General features: G+C 27.5%; 1 protein-coding gene across 4 annotated transcripts in view; it reads left to right on the top strand.

Moving 5' to 3' along the window:
• Positions 1-17,704, top strand: part of LOC129965656 (cAMP-dependent protein kinase inhibitor gamma-like) — a 100,777-nt gene extending 83,073 nt beyond the window's left edge. For all 4 annotated transcript variants that reach the window (XM_056079742.1, XM_056079744.1, XM_056079743.1 and 1 more), the window contains exons 2-3: positions 13,799-13,979; positions 16,741-17,704. In XM_056079742.1, the coding sequence (XP_055935717.1) occupies positions 13,817-13,979; positions 16,741-16,820 (243 nt within the window). In that variant the 5' untranslated portion in view covers positions 13,799-13,816 and the 3' untranslated portion in view covers positions 16,821-17,704. The remainder of the gene's footprint in view (positions 1-13,798; positions 13,980-16,740) is intronic.
• Positions 17,705-19,817: the final 2,113 nt, after the last annotated feature.

Genomic DNA, 19,817 nt, shown 5'->3' with positions numbered 1-19,817 from the left:
TCCCAAACACCTCTCACCCCAGGCTGTTCATGGGCTGCCAATATCGCCAGATTTAACTCATATGGATTTCTTCTTCATTGAAACCATATATATTTTTTGCAAGTGCAATTACGTTTAATGAAAATCTAGTATCAAACGGTCACTTTCTGTTGAAAATTTGCACAATATAGCCGAGATATTTGCACATGCCTGTCAATCTATGCCTGTAACTGCTGGAAGTTTCACTTTCGAGATCCTATTCTAAAAGTTGAATCATTAAAACATTTCCTACTTTTGATTTCGTTTTCCTTTCCGTCAAAGTTTGCACTTCGAAACGCCATTTACGAATACACGCTGCTCTGCAAAATATGCTTGTTTAAGTTTTGTTTGTCTCTTCACATTTTCGTCCGAAATTTTTAAATCGCTCTGTCATGCTGCACACGATATCGGAAGTCTAATAAAGTTTGTTTACTTCTCCGAAATTCCTAAGGGGAGGAAAAAACTTATACGTAATAAAGCTTATTTTTGAACCGAAGATTCGAAGGAAATCTTCCATTCAAAAATAAGTTCCTTCCATTTTCTGCTTAGACTTTCCATCAAATGAAGGCAATTTCTTATCTTGAAATGAGCATTTCTCCTACGAAGAAAATGTTTTTTAGCTTTTTTTTCCTTCTTTAAACAAGTTGCAGAAAAAGATTCACGACTGAAAATATAGCAACACCCCTCCCCCTTTTTTTTTAATGAGATCTGACTTGAGTACCAAAAAATGCATATACGTTGAAAAAAGAACGAGAGACTATTAGGTGAGTTTAATGAAAATCATATATCCGTATTCCATTGCGATAAAAAAAAAAGTTTTCTTCGAAATATGGATTAATAACATTTTGAAATAATTATTTTCGAAAGCAAATATAAATCTTTTTATTTAATCAAGAGTCGAAAAAAGTTTAAAAAATTTTTTATGTTGTTTGTAAAAGAATTCTGCGCTAAATAAAATTTTAGCGATGATCTTTTTGAGGTGAATATATATTTAATATAGTATCTTCCATGGCATAATTTTAAAATATTGAAAAAAAGGAATAGAAGTCATACGGTGTTCTCGAAAAAGAATTTTTGATTCGTAACTATTATTCTTATATTTTGTATTTTAAACAAATGAGTGATTTATTAAAAATAATAGCAACTCCTTTCAGGTATTTTTTTAAAATTTTAACATTAAGAAGGATTTTTTTTTATATTGATTTAAAACTTTGTACTTCCAAAAAATATTAAAGTATAGTAATATTTTTCTAAGTATAGTAATTCAGTGTTAATAATCATTACAATTGTAAAACAATAAAATAACTGAAATTGTGCTTTTTATTTCTTTTCCTGATGTATTTTGTTCTACATTTGTAATCTATATCTACATGTAGAAATTGTTGGCCACATATTTATTTATTTATGCATATATTTCGTTTTATTCCAATTTGTATTTTTACCACAAAAAAATCATTTTCATGATTTGTTTTCATTCTTTCTTCTTTTATATGTTTTGCAGTTGTTCAATGATATCATTTTTATTATTTGGTAAAATTGACGAATATTTTTCATTGCTCCCTTTTTTTAAGGAGTTCACCTTTATTTTTTATTTTGAAAAGAATAATACATTGGATTAAACTACGGAAGTAATGATATATATACTTTTAAAAATTCTTACGGAATTCCAAGCATTAGTTTAGATTTTCTTAAAAACACCGAAAGTTAAAAAAAAAAATTAAGAGTAAAGCCCTGTACATTAAAGTTAATGTATCTAGGGGTAATATGCGAAAAAGATGAACTTTTCTTTTTTGGTACCTACCTAATTTGCTTTGACAATGAATTTTTCATCTGCTTATATTTTTAACAATCGCCTGTTTTATTTAATTTTTGTAGTGGTAAGAATTAAATCCAGAAACATGGCATTTTTTAATATTCGTTCCAAGAATTGGCAGCAGAAGTGTGACAATATTCCAGCATATCTTGGGCGCCTAAAATCAGCATGTCGGATATATGCACGATATATGCAGCATGGAACATCTGATCTTGAAATATACAACCGACAATACTCTGAAGATGGATTAAAAGATGAAGAAAAAAAACGATAAATTTTTCATGTAATACTGTTATTATCAAAATTCTATTGGCTTGGGTTTTTTTCATCAATTGATCAAAGCAAAACGATGGTGAAATATTTCAAATCGCATCTTCGCACTCAAATGAGTAATTTTTATTGTTTTATTAAAAGTTGAAAATGCTCTCCCCTTAGACTTTGCCATGTACTTTGGCAAAAAAAAGTAGCTTAAAATCTGAGGTCACAAGCTATTTTTTTTTTCTAGATGATATAGAACTAAATATTTCCGATATCTTGTAAAAAAATATCCAAAATTATTTTTCCGCTTGTGGATTGTCATTGCTGTTTCTTCATAATGCAGTTGCAATCTTTTCTAGTAATTACTCAGCAAACTTTTATCTAAAGAAAACAATTTGTTCGCCTTCATAAATTTTTAAAGTATATATACCATGCCAACTTCATATCCAAATATTTCAACATATTTTTAAGAGTTCAATTTTAACTACAACCACGATAACATTGCACAAATAAATCCATTAAATGCTTCTCACTAAATGAAGTGTTAACATACAGATAAATAATTAAAGATGTATGATATCTCCATTGAAAGTGTTTGTCTTGGATGTTAGATAAAATTCATTGATAGATTTTTTTGAAAGTGACTCTAATGTTACATGTATTAATTTCATTACATGAAAAAGAAATATTAAATGTTTGTGTTTCAGAGAGAGAGAGAGAGAGAGAGAGCATTCGTATTATGAGTTCATCTGTATTTCAGTTTTAGGATGTAACTAGCCTTCTTTGGTTAACAACTATTTCGGCAAGATGAATAGTTGCTTAAAATTTCAATTAAATATTTTATGCGACTTAGTTGTGATAACTTTTACTGCAAAATATTTTTGAATGTCAAATTTTGATTTCGTAATATTTTAGAAACTTTGTATCATTCTATTCATTGTTCTATGCATCTTTCTAATTTTCTGTCATCTAAAATTTGAACTTTAATTTGCAACGAAGTCATTTAACTTCATTTAATTCAATTTCTAACTTTCTTGCTAAAATTAAGCATGTTCGTTAAAAAAAATTAAGAAAAGTAGAATTTCTCAGCAGTGAGATGTTATAGAACAAGTTTCATAATTTATGTGACTACATATTATTCAACAAAAATTTCTCAATTCAAAAAAAAGTTCAGTATACTTACATATTAAAATAATTTTCTGCGTAAAAGAATAATATATCTTTATAAACGCAATTATATAATAAAAATGTATTGTTAGGAGGACTATTTAAAAATGGACAAAGTTTATGAATTTTTCTTCATTGCTTACTGCTGAAATTAAATCTTAATTATAAATACAATGAAAGTTCCAAAATTTTATTTAAACAGATACGTGTTCGATATGGAAAAATAAGCTGCATTTTCATATCTTCATTAACAACACTGAAAAAAATCGAAAAGGAAATATTTCTAGCTACTATGAAAACGATTCAGGTTTCATTACAACAGTGCATTTATGTTGTTGAAAAATGTAATCAAAATATTTTTAAAAAATAATTAAAAATAAATAATAAACGTTGCTGTTAAAATTGATATCATTCGATAATTTTTTGAATTTTAAAATGATGTCAAAATCATTTTGTGTTGCAGTATTTTTGAAGTTATATTAAGAAACATGAAAATTTTGATTAATTTATAACTAATTAAAATTCTAATTAAAATGTTCCGAAAAGCACGTTTTCACATTCCAAATTCTGTAGATGAAGTTCTAACATTCTGCCTTGTGGAACACCACCGATTTACACATTCTCTTTTATTAGTAGTACAGATGTAGCACACAATTTTGCTGTGTCATTTCAAAAAATTTTGATTCGAGAAGGAAAAAGGAACTTTTGGGATTATTTGATATTTAATTTTTCTTATTATGTTTTTAATGAATTGATTATAAAATCGGAAAATGATTCAATTATGAAGTAAAATATTACGACATATATATATTTGCAAGTTTTCGCAAAAAATATTCCTATTTCAAAATTATTGTTAAAGAAATCGCTTCATTCGAGCTATTTTTAAAAAATCTATTATAAGTTACCCAAAGTCGAAATAGCAATTTAAGAAAGTTAAGAAATAAATATATTTTAAGCGTATCTTTTCAAATAGTTTTTTTTTCTTTGCAAATTAAATTTTTTACCAATTAAAATTACTAAACCGTTGCCATAGAACAAAAAAAAAGAAGAAAAAGAAAAAGAATCTGACGAAATGCACTATTAGAATATGCATCACTTCTAAGATTTTTTATTTATTTTCTCCTGAATTCTTTACTCACTTGACATTTTATCAAACTCGTGACATTCTGAAAAGATGCGATGTATCCGGATCATAAATCGCTTGGGAAAAGCGGAGCTCATTCAAGCATAGAATCCCATGAATTATGCACCGAAAATTTGTCGTCTGCTATGACTGTATCACATATAGCCTTGGGTAGAGGAAAAGAACTGGGCCTCGCGAGAAGAAATGGCGACGAAAAGAAGACATTCAACCCTTTGTCACTCGCAATGCTGATATTTCCAACAATACATCATTCAAATGATATATTGTCTGCTTTAACGTATTTATGAAAGAATTTTCATATTTTATTCGACGGTTAGTATGTCATATGCACATATTCGTGATTGTTGAACACATACTGTCTAGGTGTTGGCCAACAAAAACTTCACATAAATTTCCTTAATTAAGCGGCAATTTTCCTTCTCGTCTGCTACGTAATTGACTTGTTCTGTTAGAACTAGACAAGGCTAACTAAATGTCAACTTAACGAATTTATCTGTGAAAGGAATGGCCACAAATTAAATTATTGGGTGGATCAGGCGTAGAATTCGAATAGATCATTTGGTTATTTGATGATGTAGAAGAATTATTCTGATTAGAATTTATTCGCATTCTTAAGCTTCGCTGTGTTATTCTATAGGCTTTTAATTCAGTTACTTTTATATTAAAGTTATTTGAAGCCAACACTGGAATTAAAACATTTTAGATTGAAGATAACAATGTGAGGAAAGCAGGTCATGGAAGCATTGATTTTATTTTTTATTAAAAATTCGAATGAAGAATTAATTTAAGGGTTTCAAAAAAAGAATAATTTCGTAATAAAAAAAAACAAAATATTCATTTCCTTCGAGACTTTTCTTTAAAACGAGAATTTAAAAAAAAAAAATTGGTTCTAAAAAAAAGTGCAACAATCGTCTGCCAACAGATATTATCTCACTTGTAAAAATGAAATTGAATTCTTTTCTGCTTCTAAATTTAAAATCTTGTCCCATGCTGTCCTTGCTGAATATATTGAAAATTTTGAAAAGATGATATTCATGCCTTCTTTGCAAATATAAAGATTTCAACATAAGTCTATCCAAAATGGTATATTGCAATGTTGTACATATGTTAGTACGGCATGCTACAGTAGATAAGTTTTGAAAAATGTAAGGGTATTCTTTAATTGCAATTTGCTTTCAGTACAAATTTGCTGTTATCAATTTGTTACTACCAACTTGAATCCACTTTCCCATAATGTTGAGACTTAAAATGAAAGTGAAGATTGGAAAAGAATCATCCTTTCTCTAAGAATGTAAAGAAATAACAGTCTTCAGTACCTTCATTTGAGACAGTATAATTTTAAAGGTTCTTCCTCCAAATTTGTGAGTTCATTCAGCTTGATTCGAATTCAGATACATTGTGCAACAATACAGGTATCAACAAATTTTAATGTACATCATTTCATTTACGCCGTTTCCGAGCTATGATTTTGTATACTTAGATGAAATTCCCATTTTGATGCTGTACAATTACTATTTTGGCACGAACATAACTATTTTGAACCGTCTGTTGATGCGGATGATACTTAAACAATCACCTTCTTTCTCTAAATTCTACACCACACTAACAAGAAAACGCTCAAAGGACTAATGTACCGTATACCAAGCTGGAAGGTCGTGTTTCAGAAATGCCTCCAAAAAATATCAATTCTTAATTTTTTTTATACGAATCTATAATTTTCTGTTCAAAATAACGAATTGAGTGCACTCTTTCACTATGCTTTAACTAAGCATCCTATCAGCAAGCAATGTCACAGAAGAATTTTAGAAACATTATGATCTTCTTCAAAAAATAAATATTAAAAAAATATTTTCGGTTGAAATAAAAGTCAAATTTATCTAAAATAAAGCCTTTTTAAATCTTACTTCTGCAATGTGTACCAAACACCGATATGTACTTCATATCCATTGATTTAACACGAAAAAAATTGAATCACATTATCTTTTAATTGATAATGTTTGGTTTCTAGAATGGAAATTTGCTGGCGTGTGAATGTTGAATTTTAATTTTCTTTTGTTATATTTTAAATATGTCATTAAGTACGGATCATGGAAGAAAAAGATTAGGTTAAAAAAAAAAGTTGAGAACGATGAACGATATTGCAGGTGTTTTTGAATGTTCGTGATAATAATTCCAAACAAACAAGATGAAAGACTTTAAAGATAAGCATTTGCTTCTGTTCATGCAAGATGGCAAACAAAATAGAAAGGGTTTTTGTATCAAATATTTTCATTTGAGAATCAGTATTAAATTATTTAAAATCAAATTATCTTTATTGAGAATGAATTCTGCTTTCTTAGAGTTTATATAGAATTTATGCTTACTTAGTTTATATTTAATTCGTCTATACAAGAACAGCATAATTTATTTATTATAAACTTCATTACAGCTCATTCAATAAATTTAATTGTTTATATTTATATGGGAGACTAAACATTTATGAAAGTAATAATTAACATTCAGTTACTTTGTTTTTCAATTATATAGTGTCATCAATTGTTTTCACTTTATAGGAGGTATTCTAAGATTGAAATAAAAAAAATATTCGGTACTATTTTTGGAAAAGTTATTAAGATATTAATGTATAATATTAATCTAAACAAAATAATTCAAATACTAAAGCAAATGTTTTAAAATTATTTCAGAATAACAATGCAAGTTAAAAAATACAATCAAGTTTTTGTTTTCTTACTATTGCTCAGCTCAGTATTTCTGTATGTGCCTATGTACATTTTATATAAAAAAATAAATTTTTATATAAAATATATTTTTTTATTATATTATTCTTCTTTGCGTTTTATTGCTATGCCGAATTTTTAGTTGTCTACTTACTCATTCCTCCTGAAAGATATGCTCTATCTTCAAGAATGCTATAAACTTGATGAAAGCTAGTGACTAAAAAGATATATCTAATTACCAGTATTGCAGAGTTATGTCGAATATAAGTTTCTTCATAAAAAAAATATCCTGTATTCCATTTCTTGGATTTCAGTTATTCCATTTTTTTCCCTGCCCTTTAGTAGATTCCTCGAGAACACTTGAACCTATTCAATTTAATTGCCTCTTTAATAATCTGCCTACAAAGTTAAAAAAAAAAAAAAAGTTGTTTTCTTTTTATTCTTTCAAAAGTATCTTCGATTATTCAAGCGTAAAAAATTCTGTATTGCCACTACTTAATCCAATACCTCCCTTATAAATAGAATACCTCAAATACAACATTATTTGTTGTAGTACTTCATTCTGATATTTTATTATCTATATTGCGCTTGTAGTGAAATGCTTAAAGCAGAATTGCACTTACTAAAATGTTGTATCATTCTTAAACTTTATTTTTTTTAATTTACTGAATGTTTAACAAATGTGTGCCTTTTTTCTCCTTATTCGTCGGAAATTATTATTATTTTAAATTGCATTTTGTATAGAAAAAGTAGAGAAATTACACAAATAAGTTTCTTTTTCCCGGTTTATCTTTTGTGTTATAAATATTTCTTTGAAAAATAATTACAATACAACTTTAATTGTAAGTGAAGTTTATTAGAATATTATTTGGCCAATCAAATCACGGCCCAACAGCTAATTTTAAAATAGTAAAAAAATGTATGATCCAGTTGGGAAAAATGCTTTAAATAATACATTTAACGTTGAATGAATTATATTTCTTGTTGAATGAGACATTAATGTACTGCTGACTGCATTTCTAAATTTTCTAATAATTCTCTGATTTTATCAGTCATATTCAGTAAAATATTTGTGACACATTTTAAACTTTATTAACACATTTTACATCAACATTTTAAAAGAAAAGTTTCATTGAAATTTCTCTTTTAGAATCAAAGAAATTTTAAAGGCTTTTTATGAAAAAAAAAATTCTATCTGAAAGTATATGCCTATCTCTAATGTTTTAGAAACTGTAATGGTTTTTAACTGTTGTACCACTATTAAAATGTTTAATAAAGTGAAAATAATCACACAAAATAAATGAGTGTTTATTTCTATTTCCCGTCCGATTTAGATAGCAATTATAAATAATTTTTATAAATATGTTTTAAATTATTTTTTATATTGCAAATTTTTTATTAAAAATGAATTTCTAATTAAATAAAATAAAAACTTTTTCAGATCATTAAATATTTTCTTTATTTCAAAAAAATCAAAATAAATAACCCACGAGATTGGTGTTATAAGGATTGAAGAGCTGAAACATTACTAGTTATTTGTCAGTATATAATTTCAGTCACTCTTTTATTTTATTTTTGCATATAATATATAAATCCATTAACTGTTTAACGCAATTTTCAAAAAAGAAACAAAATTACTTAAAATGGAATTATAAGTAATTTTTGTCTACTCGAGAACTATGAATAAATACCCTTTATCCCAATTTTCTCTGTTGATACATGTTTATTTTAAATGCTCTTTTTTATTAAAGACGTTTAATTAAGGGAAGCACTGCAATCGACAACATCACTAGCAATGTTAGAAAATGAATTTTGAATATTCTTTAATGGCATAAAACTTTTTGAGTTATAAAATTAATTTAAAGATTAATGAATTTGGAAGTACATAATAAGGAAAGGGCAGAATTAATTAATGATAAATTTAAAAAATTGACTTTTGTGAGTTTTTATTTACACAAGTAAAAACACTGAAAGAAGATGCATTCAGAATTTCTACAACTACATTATTATTCTGTACGATCTTGTTTATATATCGCCAACAGGAACTTCCGAGTAAATTAAAAAGTGGGTAGTTTCAAGGAACACGCAAGGTCGCTGTCTTATTTAATAAACTAATTCGTTGCAGCTCAGGAGTTCATTGATTTAAGAGCGCCTAAAAGATTGCTATACTGATTTTATTTAATTTTTATCCAAAAATTTATTTCGTTATAATTTTAAATATGTTAAAAGTAAAAATATGGGTAGGGATTACAGCTAAACGGCAATCGATTGTTGGATATGTTCAGAAAAATATTGATATAGCCAATAAAATATTTGTGCAGCATCGTTCAACTAATTTTAAAAAAAAACAAAAAAAAACGTTACTAGTACGAATAATATGCAGGTGAACTGTTAAAGAATAATTGTCGGCTAGTAACAATTAATAATTTTTATAGTTATTTTTGACAGACAGTTCTGGAATAAATGTTTTTATTCTTTTTCTGGGTAAAAATGGTTACTTGATCTGATAAAAATGGGTACAATTCGGTTTGGGATAAGAATGAGTACAAGAAAAAAAATGGTGCCAAATTATAAAAAATATACTCAATGCGCGAATCACATGCATAGTTTGACAGTTGAGATCACCAACTCGGCGAAATTTCTTCTTGGCGCTTTTTGGTAGCCGTTACAACCGACAAGTACCTAAAAATGTAATGGAGTTTGTCCAATTCAATTTTCAATCGGTTAAGGTATCAAAATTCTGAAATCCCGAAGTAATAGAGATAGCTTTATATTATGAGTTTATTAATTATTAAATAACCATCATTATACAGTGAAGGACTCAGATCTAACGAAATAAGGCCAAACCTACTTAAAAACTAGACAAAATTTGAAAATCTGACTGAAATATTCATTTTTCGCTCAATTATCATTAAAAAAGCTGTTCTTTCATGAAATACCAATAGATTGAATACTCAAACGATACTGTTAAAAAAATATTCTTATTTTTAAATTACTTCATAAACCGCGTGGCAAATGAAAAAAAAAATCTGTTCTTGCTAATGTTATTGAAATAGTCGAACAAAATATATCAACTTATGGAACTTATAATAAACAGCTAACACTGGAAATGAAATTGCATTCTATTAATAAGAATAAAGTTCATCGGAGAATTAAAATGAAACATTTCCAATAAATGAAAAAAAAAAAAAAAACCTGAAAAAGGAGTTTTTTAATTTCGGTGTTTTTCGGTTAATATTCAAACGCTATACACTATTTCTTTCCTAAATATTATTTCGTAAGAATTTATCTCTTAGATCTAACATTATCCATTTGTTAACAAATTGCTGAAGTAGGCATTTCATTCAGTATCAAAAATGCAAGTGAACTTTTTTGAAGAGCTATTAGAAAAACTCTGTTTCTTAAAAAATAATAATTAAAAAAAGTGGCGTATTTTTATAGGTAGCATTTGTTGGTCAGAGAGTTCGGTCAAGAACAAAAAGATATAGCAACAGTTCTTTGCATTGCCTTCAGATATCTTGATACACTGACACACTAACACGGGTCAAAACTATAAACATTGTAGCAATTGCAGTTTTAAAAAAGGGACAGAAGCTTTGTTCTCCGGAAGAATTTCTTCATTTGATGGCTGACTGTGAGACTGAAAAGTTGAATAGCAAATATAATTTATTTAAAAACAATAGAATTGGTTATAATATTAGTTTTAAAAATCATGAACAAAAATAAAAAAAACCCAATAAAATTCTTAAAATCTAACGTTTAAAAAAAGATGTCCAAATTTTAAAAGTTAGGCCTTAACACCAATTTGGTGAGCTTGTAAGACAGCGTTATCACCCCTCCCCATGGTAATAATGCGCAAATTGCTTTTACCATTTAAGTATAATAGAATATAAATATAGCAATTTTAGTTCATATATATATATATTTTCATAGTAAAAAAAAAAAAAAATGGTTTTTCCTCTTTTTTAAAAAAATTTGTTTCTAATAATAGTAAAAGATTTTTAAATATTTTTACTATTATTAGACTGTTATTATTTTTTGATGCATTATTTTTAGATTAAAACTTATAGAAAAGTGGAGAGCAGAAACGAAACGAATCCATTGAACGAAAAACAAATTTCCGGAAGTTTTCCCAATCTCCTCATAATCTCTGTAACGGCTGTAATATATATTTAAGATCTGGCGCTTGAGAATTTTATTAACCCCTTATCTCTCGTCCACCCCCCACCCCCCCATCCGCTAAGTTCATTAGGCTGAACAAAGCCCCGGTCAATGACCTAGCTGCCCTAAATCTCTTCATTAACCAAGCAAGTGCACGAGTTTAGTTATTTCAAAATTGACCGAACCGTAGTACACCGGCTAAGAATAGCCGAAACACAAATTTTGTTCTTGCTTCATTATTGCTTTGGTGTCTTTTATTATTATTTTTTTCTTTTATCTTCCCTTTCGTTTTGCAAGTCCATTGTTTTATGATGAAAAAAAAAATCTCTGAAACGTTATATATTATCCATTGTCCACAGTATTCCGATTACAGAGGTAAGAATACGGTAGCACGAATTGGCAACAATGTAAAAAAAAAAGTTAAAAGTTGCTTGGAGAAACTGGGTAAGAGAAATTGGAAAATAGTTCTAACATAATTTATTATGAAAACTATTTTTGCAATCCTTTTTATTTGATATGATTCGTGTGGAGATTTAAAAAATTATCCTATTGTTTCATCAAAAATTGCTTCGGTTTACATAGTATAAGTTTTTTGGTACATCTTTCCGTAAAATAGTATTACAAATTCCTTCCATATGTGCAACATTAAATCATGCACCAAAACTTTTAAAATGTATTTGTAAATTTAAAAAAAAAAATACCAGACAATTTTATTTTGTTATTCAAATGGATAAAAAAAATCCTTCGACTCTTAGATTCTAGGAAAATAAATCTGTAATCTGCTTTTCTGGAAAAATTAAGAGTAGTTTTTTAATTTGTTACATTAACATTAAACAGAAGCTTCTGGAGATCGTCCATGTAATTTTGAATTGCGGTCAGTTGATAGTTAAGAAATCTGCTTGGCACTTCATTTACAAAATTCTGCATTGCATCAATGTCAAATTTTATTCAAAAAGAAATTTAGTATGCATATAGGTTGATTTGCAAATCAACCAAATGAAAATTATTCTACTTTAGATAATGTTACCGTTAATAAACATACTACTTACTATGCTACTAATTTTTGAGACCGATTTTTTCGGATCATCCCCTCATTGACAGACACTATTTGCTCTCTTTAAGAAATAAAATCCTCCAATACAATACAAGCAGGTACTTAGCGTTATTTTAACAAACGCAGTTCTAATCTGGAGAATAAAGCAAAACTATACAGAAAGAATACTCTGTTTCATGATGATCGTACCATTGTGCTTTAGAAATAATAAGCATAATAGTTAAGATAAGACGGAAGTTAAATGAGAATTTTAAATAAAACTTTCAATGTTTTATTTCTGCATCAGAACTAAAATATTTTAATTTTTGTCATAAAAATTAAAATAATCTTTCATTTCTCAAAATGAAAGAATAAAAGTATGAGATTAGAACTTAGAACTTTTACCGATACGTCAAATGGAAAAACAGTATCTGTTAGCATTGAAATAATCATAATCAATTTTAGAATACTTTTGTGACGGTTAAGTTTCCAAAGTGGGAAAATTAAATAATTCTATGTGAAAAATACTGCTTTATTATATTTTTTTAAAAATTTCTATAAAAATTTCATAAGTAATTCTTTTAGAATTTGAACTGGTGTTTCAAATTTTAATCAGCATCGCGTAATACGAATGCATTTTATGTTTAAGTTTGTAATTTTGTTATTATTTTTATTTTCTTGTGCGTTCAATTACGGATTGAATTTTTCATAACTTATTATGTCTTCAAAACAACTTTCTTATCAAACTTTAAAGTCTTTTCGCTGTTGTCGTTGCTGTTGTTTTTATTATCTTATTGGCATTTCAGTAAATTCATTTTCACATAGAATCTGAACGTAGTCAGATGCCGTTTGGAGTTGCTGAAATTTTAGTTAATTGCTTTCCTTTAGGAATTCTTTCCAGCAAGACAATATTGTTCTTATATGTAGAGAAGAATTAATGAAAACAAAAGATAATGTGCTATGCACACTTATTTATAAAATAAACGCATATAAATTTTCAAATCGCGATAGAGTGAATTCTAGCAGAATGATTTGCTATTATTGATTTTGCCACTCCCAAATTTTTTGATGCAACCCATAATTTTAAAATGCCCTTATTAATTAAATGAGAAATCGGCATTGAGCATTCACTTGAATTTTAGTGCGCAATAACGAACTGCTTAGAAAATCATCTTTATTATAATTTCTTAAACTATCTTTCATCCAATTTGTAGTTTTCATTAATTCATTTATTAATATTTTAATTCTTATATTTTAGTGCTTTGAGATATCTCGCATTTCTAACCAAAAGGGTAAAAACTTGGGATTAAAGTTTACGATCTACTCAATCAAATATTGCTCAATAGATGGCGCTAGCAATGTAAACAATAAAAAAAGCGTGTTACTTGAGACTACTGTGATGTCCAGGATGTCGTTCGACTTCGCCACTGTTGCGTGTGTATTGTTACAGTGTGTTCGACTTCATTGCTACTTCTCTTGCGTTTCAGAGGATAAATTCATCGTGAATGGCCATGGAAGTGGAAAATCAGGCGACGTCTCCAGCCTTCGATGATTTCTTACAGACGGGAAGGACAGGTAGAAGAAATGCTCTGCCGGACATACGAGGAGAAAATGCCGCTATAAGCACAGCATCCTTGCCGGATAGTTTACAGAAACTTACATGTTCCGGTAAGTTAAAAAAAAAAAAAACTTTTTGAAATCGAACTGCATTTTTAATTTTTTTTTTTTTTTTTTTTTTTTTTTTTACTTTGATATTGTTTCCTTTGCTACTGATTTTAAGTTTGTCATTGTTTGAGCGGTAGGCATGGAAACTGCGATGTTTTCCATAAACTTCGGTTAATTTGTTGCCAACAAGAAACGATACATTTAAAGATAATTGAAAGTTACTTTTTTTATGATTCTTTTATTCATTTGAATTTTTGCTCCTATGCAAGTTTTCTTTCAAAAAATTTTAATTTGCCTCTCGAAATTTTAAAAGCTTTACCTAAAGTTTTTTATTTGAATCAATAGTTCATAGAAGTAATTTAAAAATTCTTTTTCCACTTAAATTTTTATTATTCGATTACTGTGGAGAATAAAAGATGTTTGCTCCAACCATATTATCTAAAAATAATGAGCGCGAGTAACGTTCGATTTTGACAAAAATAAAAACGAATTTTTTTTAATAAAAAAAATACATTTTATTAATAGAATTTGTAATTATTTAATATAGAAACTGAAAATATGTATCTATAGTTTCAAGTTTAATCCAAATGACACTGTTGTAAAATTAATTAATTTAAGACGTAAGAAATTATTTGTAATTTTCTAAAAATTTAAATTATTTATTTAAAGTACAAAACTTAAAACATAATATTCTATTTAAAAGTTTAGAATTTTTGCATTAAAATTCATGAAATGTTATTTGTAAACATTTTTATGATTGTTATTAATTTTTATTTTTGACCCTCCCTCTCAATCCAAAAACTGTCTGTATATCTAATGTAATATGTCTGTTATACTTTTATACTAACAAAATTTAACATCTCTAAAATAAAGTTCCTTTGAGTTTTGTATAGTCTTATGAATTTGAATGATGCATAATATATTTCATTCAAATTATAAATTAATGATCTAATTGATTATTATTAACTACCTTTTAGATTTAACCAGGCAATTCTCATGCATTTGATGTAAAATTTACTAGATAAAAAAAAATGTTCAGATTAAAATTTAAATTGATTGAAAAAAAATTTTTAAGTGGTAAAATGTTGTTCATTATTTATATAGTACAATGTAAGTATGTATTTTTATTATGTTTAAATTAAAAATGTTATAATCTAATATTTTCTTTTGAAATTTTGCTTCTAGTCTCCTGTATTATAAACACCTCCAAGATTTTGATTTTTCCTTATCTGTTAAAAGATTAAAAATAATCATTTATATTTTTGTATATTCACTATCAAGTTTTTGAAATTTATAAATGTTGATATATATTATAATTATTTATTATTCCACCCCCCCCCATCATCCTTAGCTATTGAATTTTTAAAATTTATTTTCATATAAATTTTTCTATAGCCTTAGGATGCATAGCTTTCTGTCTACATCTCCCTCACCTTCCACTTAGTAAAAATAAATAATTATGAAATTTGTTTATTAAAAATAGTATTAAAGAATATGGTCAATATACTACTAACTTTTCAATAGATTTAACTGTTTTCTTGTTAACAGAGCCAGAGTATAAACTCTCAGAATAACTTCTTTAAAATAGAAATTTAATTGTATTTTAAAAATTAATATTATGATAGTGTTATTTTCATATTGCATGAAATTATAAAGTCCTATTGTATAAATTTAAATAATTTATCAAGATCTTGATCTTGCTGGTTATCTGATGATAGAAAATGATTGCATCTTATGAAGTAACTGAGATACCAGCAGACAATATAAACATTGATACATTTTGATTCTGTCTGCACTTTTAATTAACTAATCCAGTCTAAGACACAGTATTTCACATGATAACATGACCTGTGGAAATTGCAATTTCACTGACCAATGCAATTTTATAGTGATATGTCATAATTCAGAGTGCATCATCAAAATTTATCAATCACTCAATAGATCTTGACTTGCCTTGATGTATTTTGTACTCTAAGATCAAAAAGTATTTGTAAGTAGAGAATTACAAAATTAATTAGATAAATAATCTTTATCATATACAGAAATGCTTTTATTTTCTACCTATAAGATATGGTTTAAACATTTAATATAAATTAATTTTTACATTACAAATATTTTTGTGCTGCCAATTATAGTTAATTCAATTTTGCTTTATACTTTGATGATGATGACATATACTTCACACATTTGCTATTGTAAACTTGAAATATTTAAACTGGTGTTTGGATTCTATTTGCATAATTGTATCCATTCCGATTATTCAGAAATTCTTTAAACAAGACATTGAATAAAAAGAAAGTTTAAGTTATGAAATTTAAGTTTAACAAACATAAGGTATAGAAAACTGTATATATTGTAAATTTTACATAAAAACGGAACTGCAAATAAAATCATTAATAAATGTTCATTACAAATTTATGATTTAAAATTACATATGAACAATAAAATATGTATGTTATTTATTTACTAAAAATAAATTCCTATTGTGGGGGTGGGGGAGATGTAGTTTTCTGAGAAAGAATGTTTCAAGGTCAATGATTGAATTATTTTCACAATTTTATACTGTGGTTTTCCAAAGGTAACAGCTGCATTTTCTGTTAACACAAATATGTAAACAATATAATAATATTATAAGAATAATTATGCATTGCACATGCATTATTAATGCTGTACTCTGTCTGAAATTTATAATTAATTAGATTCTACTTTGCAATAAATTCTGAAGAGAGTAACTAATTTTATTTATATTTGCTAATACTTCTAGATCTGCAAATGGACTCTGCTTGTAGCACTCAAAATTCTGGAGCCAGTCAAGGGACAGAAGCTGGTCCATCTAACACATAGCTGTCAGATCAAGGTCTGTCTGTTTTCAAGTGTGGGAACTCATCTGTAATAGGCTCATAAAGAAGCGTGGCTAATAGGTGTGACCAAAACCATGATTTTTGGAACACTAGTCACAACCATATGTGATTTGGATGCAACATGCGACTTGAAGAACTATTATATGTTTTTTGTACAACTTTCCTTCTTGTGAGTGTGCTGTTAATTGTGAAAATTGAAATCCTGAGCTGTTTTTATGAATGAACTGATGTTTAGATGTACATATTTGTATGAAGCCATTTTTTTTTTCATTTGGTTTTGGTTTTAGAGCAAAAAAAAAATTTTTTTTTTCAGTTCATTAGCATTCTGTGTTGTGTGTTGTAAGTTATAATTCATAGATTTTTTTAACGTGTATTTAAGTGTTTTTAATTTATTATTATAGCATTTTTGTATAAATATTTTAATTCTGTTTTTAAAAAGAACTTTGTACATGTTTTTATGTACTAAATGTTAATCACAAATTGGCAAAAATGTTGTTGTCTGATGTATAAAACATTTCCTACAATAGATTGAAATTTAAATTCTGATTGTTGTAGACATTTTAGAAATACCCTTGCTTACTTTATTATATGTTCAGAAATGAAAATTTTTAATTCAAAGTAGTATCAGTGTTTCAAACAGGAATTTGTAATAATTTGAAAACCACTATGCTTTACTCAAAATATTTTGATGTTTAAGCTACTGTGATAATCAACATTTTAATTTTTAGAATTTAAAAAAATGCCTTTTATTTATGATCCTTTGTGCAGTCTTAGATTCAGGTGTTCTTTACTTAAATTGCAGTTGTGAATGGAAGTGTACTGAAAATAAACACTTCATTGTATAATAAAACTTTTTTTTAGAAATAATTCAAGTTCTTTTTTGTTTTATTATTTTTTTAAAATGTCATGGCTATAATCAAAGACAGAGTTATTACTCTGTATTCCAATTAGCTTTCCTCCAAAAAATAAGAAAATGACAAAGTTCAGAGGGCATAAATTACTTAACCTATGTAATTAGTGTCAATTTAGGTCACTATATTAGATTTTGTTTGTTATTTTAAAATAATTTTAGTTATGTTACTTAAACAAAGAATGTAAAATATAAGGTAATGTGATGCAAACAAAACTAACTAATCACTGTTTCTTCCATTGCCAAATTAAGTACAAAAAGAAATGATCGATTTCTTTCAGCAGTATTTTGAAATTGGTACCAAGAAATAGAACACCACTGGTATATACAGGGTGGTTATAATTAAACTGCAATTCCCCTGTAAAAAGCATCCTACAACACAAACGGGTGAACGGATTGCAACGAAATTTGGTATACACGAGATGCACTCACGGAATTTCGGAAAAAAAATCTCAGATCCAAAATGTCCGGCAGAGGACGCTTTTTGCGGAAAAACATTAAATTTAACACAATAAACTACCAAAACGAAATAAGGTAACAATATAAACTTGTCATCGAACCACATTTAGTAAAGGTGAGGAAAAAATAAGTTCAGTTAGAAAAATTAGGACGAACAGATTTGGACGAAGTTACACAAGAGGAGCAGTTGTTAATCGTGTCCAGGACGATGTAGAGAAAGGTGCTCCAAATGACCACCCTCATTCATCTGCAAAATTTCAAGTCGATGGGCAATGTGTTCCAACAGCAGATCTTAATTGATCAGTGAGGCTTTGCACATGAAGCGTTATGGAGTTTCCAGCGTTTACCGGTTTTTCATTTTATTACCCATAATTCTTGTTCTGGATAGTTAATATTGTTTCTATATTCCGTTTTGGTCGATTTATTATTTTTTTTTCCGTAAAAAGTACCCTCTGGTAGACTTTTTTCCCCAAAATTCAGTGAGCGCTTCTCGTATATAGTCTGTATACCAAATTTCGTTGCAATCCGCTCACCTGTTTGCGTTGTAGGGATGCTGTTTATAGGGGAAGTTTAATTATACCTGTATATGAATATTAAACTCAGTGAATTTAGAATTATTTAATTTGTTGGAACATAGGATTCCTCGCTTATTTATACAAAGAGAAAATTCAGTAAAAAAAATTCAATTTCAAGGTTTTGATAAATTTCTACATTTTATTCCCATGATGAAAAAACAAATTTTTTGTAATATAAGTCAATAACTCATAAACCTTTTAACTAGATGGGTAAAGTTTAGTGTGAGGTCTTCTGCCAAATTTGTATATAATTATCAAATTTTGGGCGAAATTCATTTATAAGTGAACACAATTACGAAACTTAAAACTTACTTACACTTTAAATGTCACATTTGTGTACTATGTATCAAATATTGAAATAAATCAATAAATGAGTATGCATTTATTGTCTGCATGTTTTAAGTTATCGTATTTACATGCAATCAATGATTTTATTACTAAAACTGTATTTCTGCAACAAATTTTGATTGTGGTCAGTCACGAAAAAGACCACCAAAATACATATTCAGTTTTCTTTATTGTACTATGAAGCACAAAATGGACATATGTAAGAATTTGAAAATTAATGTCTGATCATTTATGGTATTCATAACATTACTCAAGATCCACAATTTTTATGCTGGGAAGAGGGTATGCTGGAAAGTTTTAATTTCTAGAATTAAGAGGGAGGGTTTCCCTCCTAAATGAAAAAGTAACTATTTTTGATTGGTGAATGTTGGTTGGATGCAAGATAGAACTTAAACAAATAGCAAGTACATTAATGGGCAGTAAACATATCTTTTAACCCTTTAAAGGGCCATTTTTTTCTAGTCATATTATGTTAAAATATTTTTAGGCTTGAAATAAGAAAAAGGATTCATTTAGCTTATTAGATAAATTTAATTTGTTTAATTAATAATTAAGTAACGCATCATTTTGTCTGAGGTAAAGAACTGATGCATCTAAGTTTCTGACTTACTAAAAAAATTTGTCAGAACTTATGCTACTACTACATAATTTCATACAAAGATTGATAAATTTGGTGGGAAGCATACTT

This window comes from Argiope bruennichi, chromosome 4, assembly GCF_947563725.1.
Source record: "Argiope bruennichi chromosome 4, qqArgBrue1.1, whole genome shotgun sequence".
NCBI classification, from domain to species: domain Eukaryota; kingdom Metazoa; phylum Arthropoda; class Arachnida; order Araneae; family Araneidae; genus Argiope; species Argiope bruennichi.
This window is presented reverse-complemented; position numbering and strand designations above follow the sequence as displayed.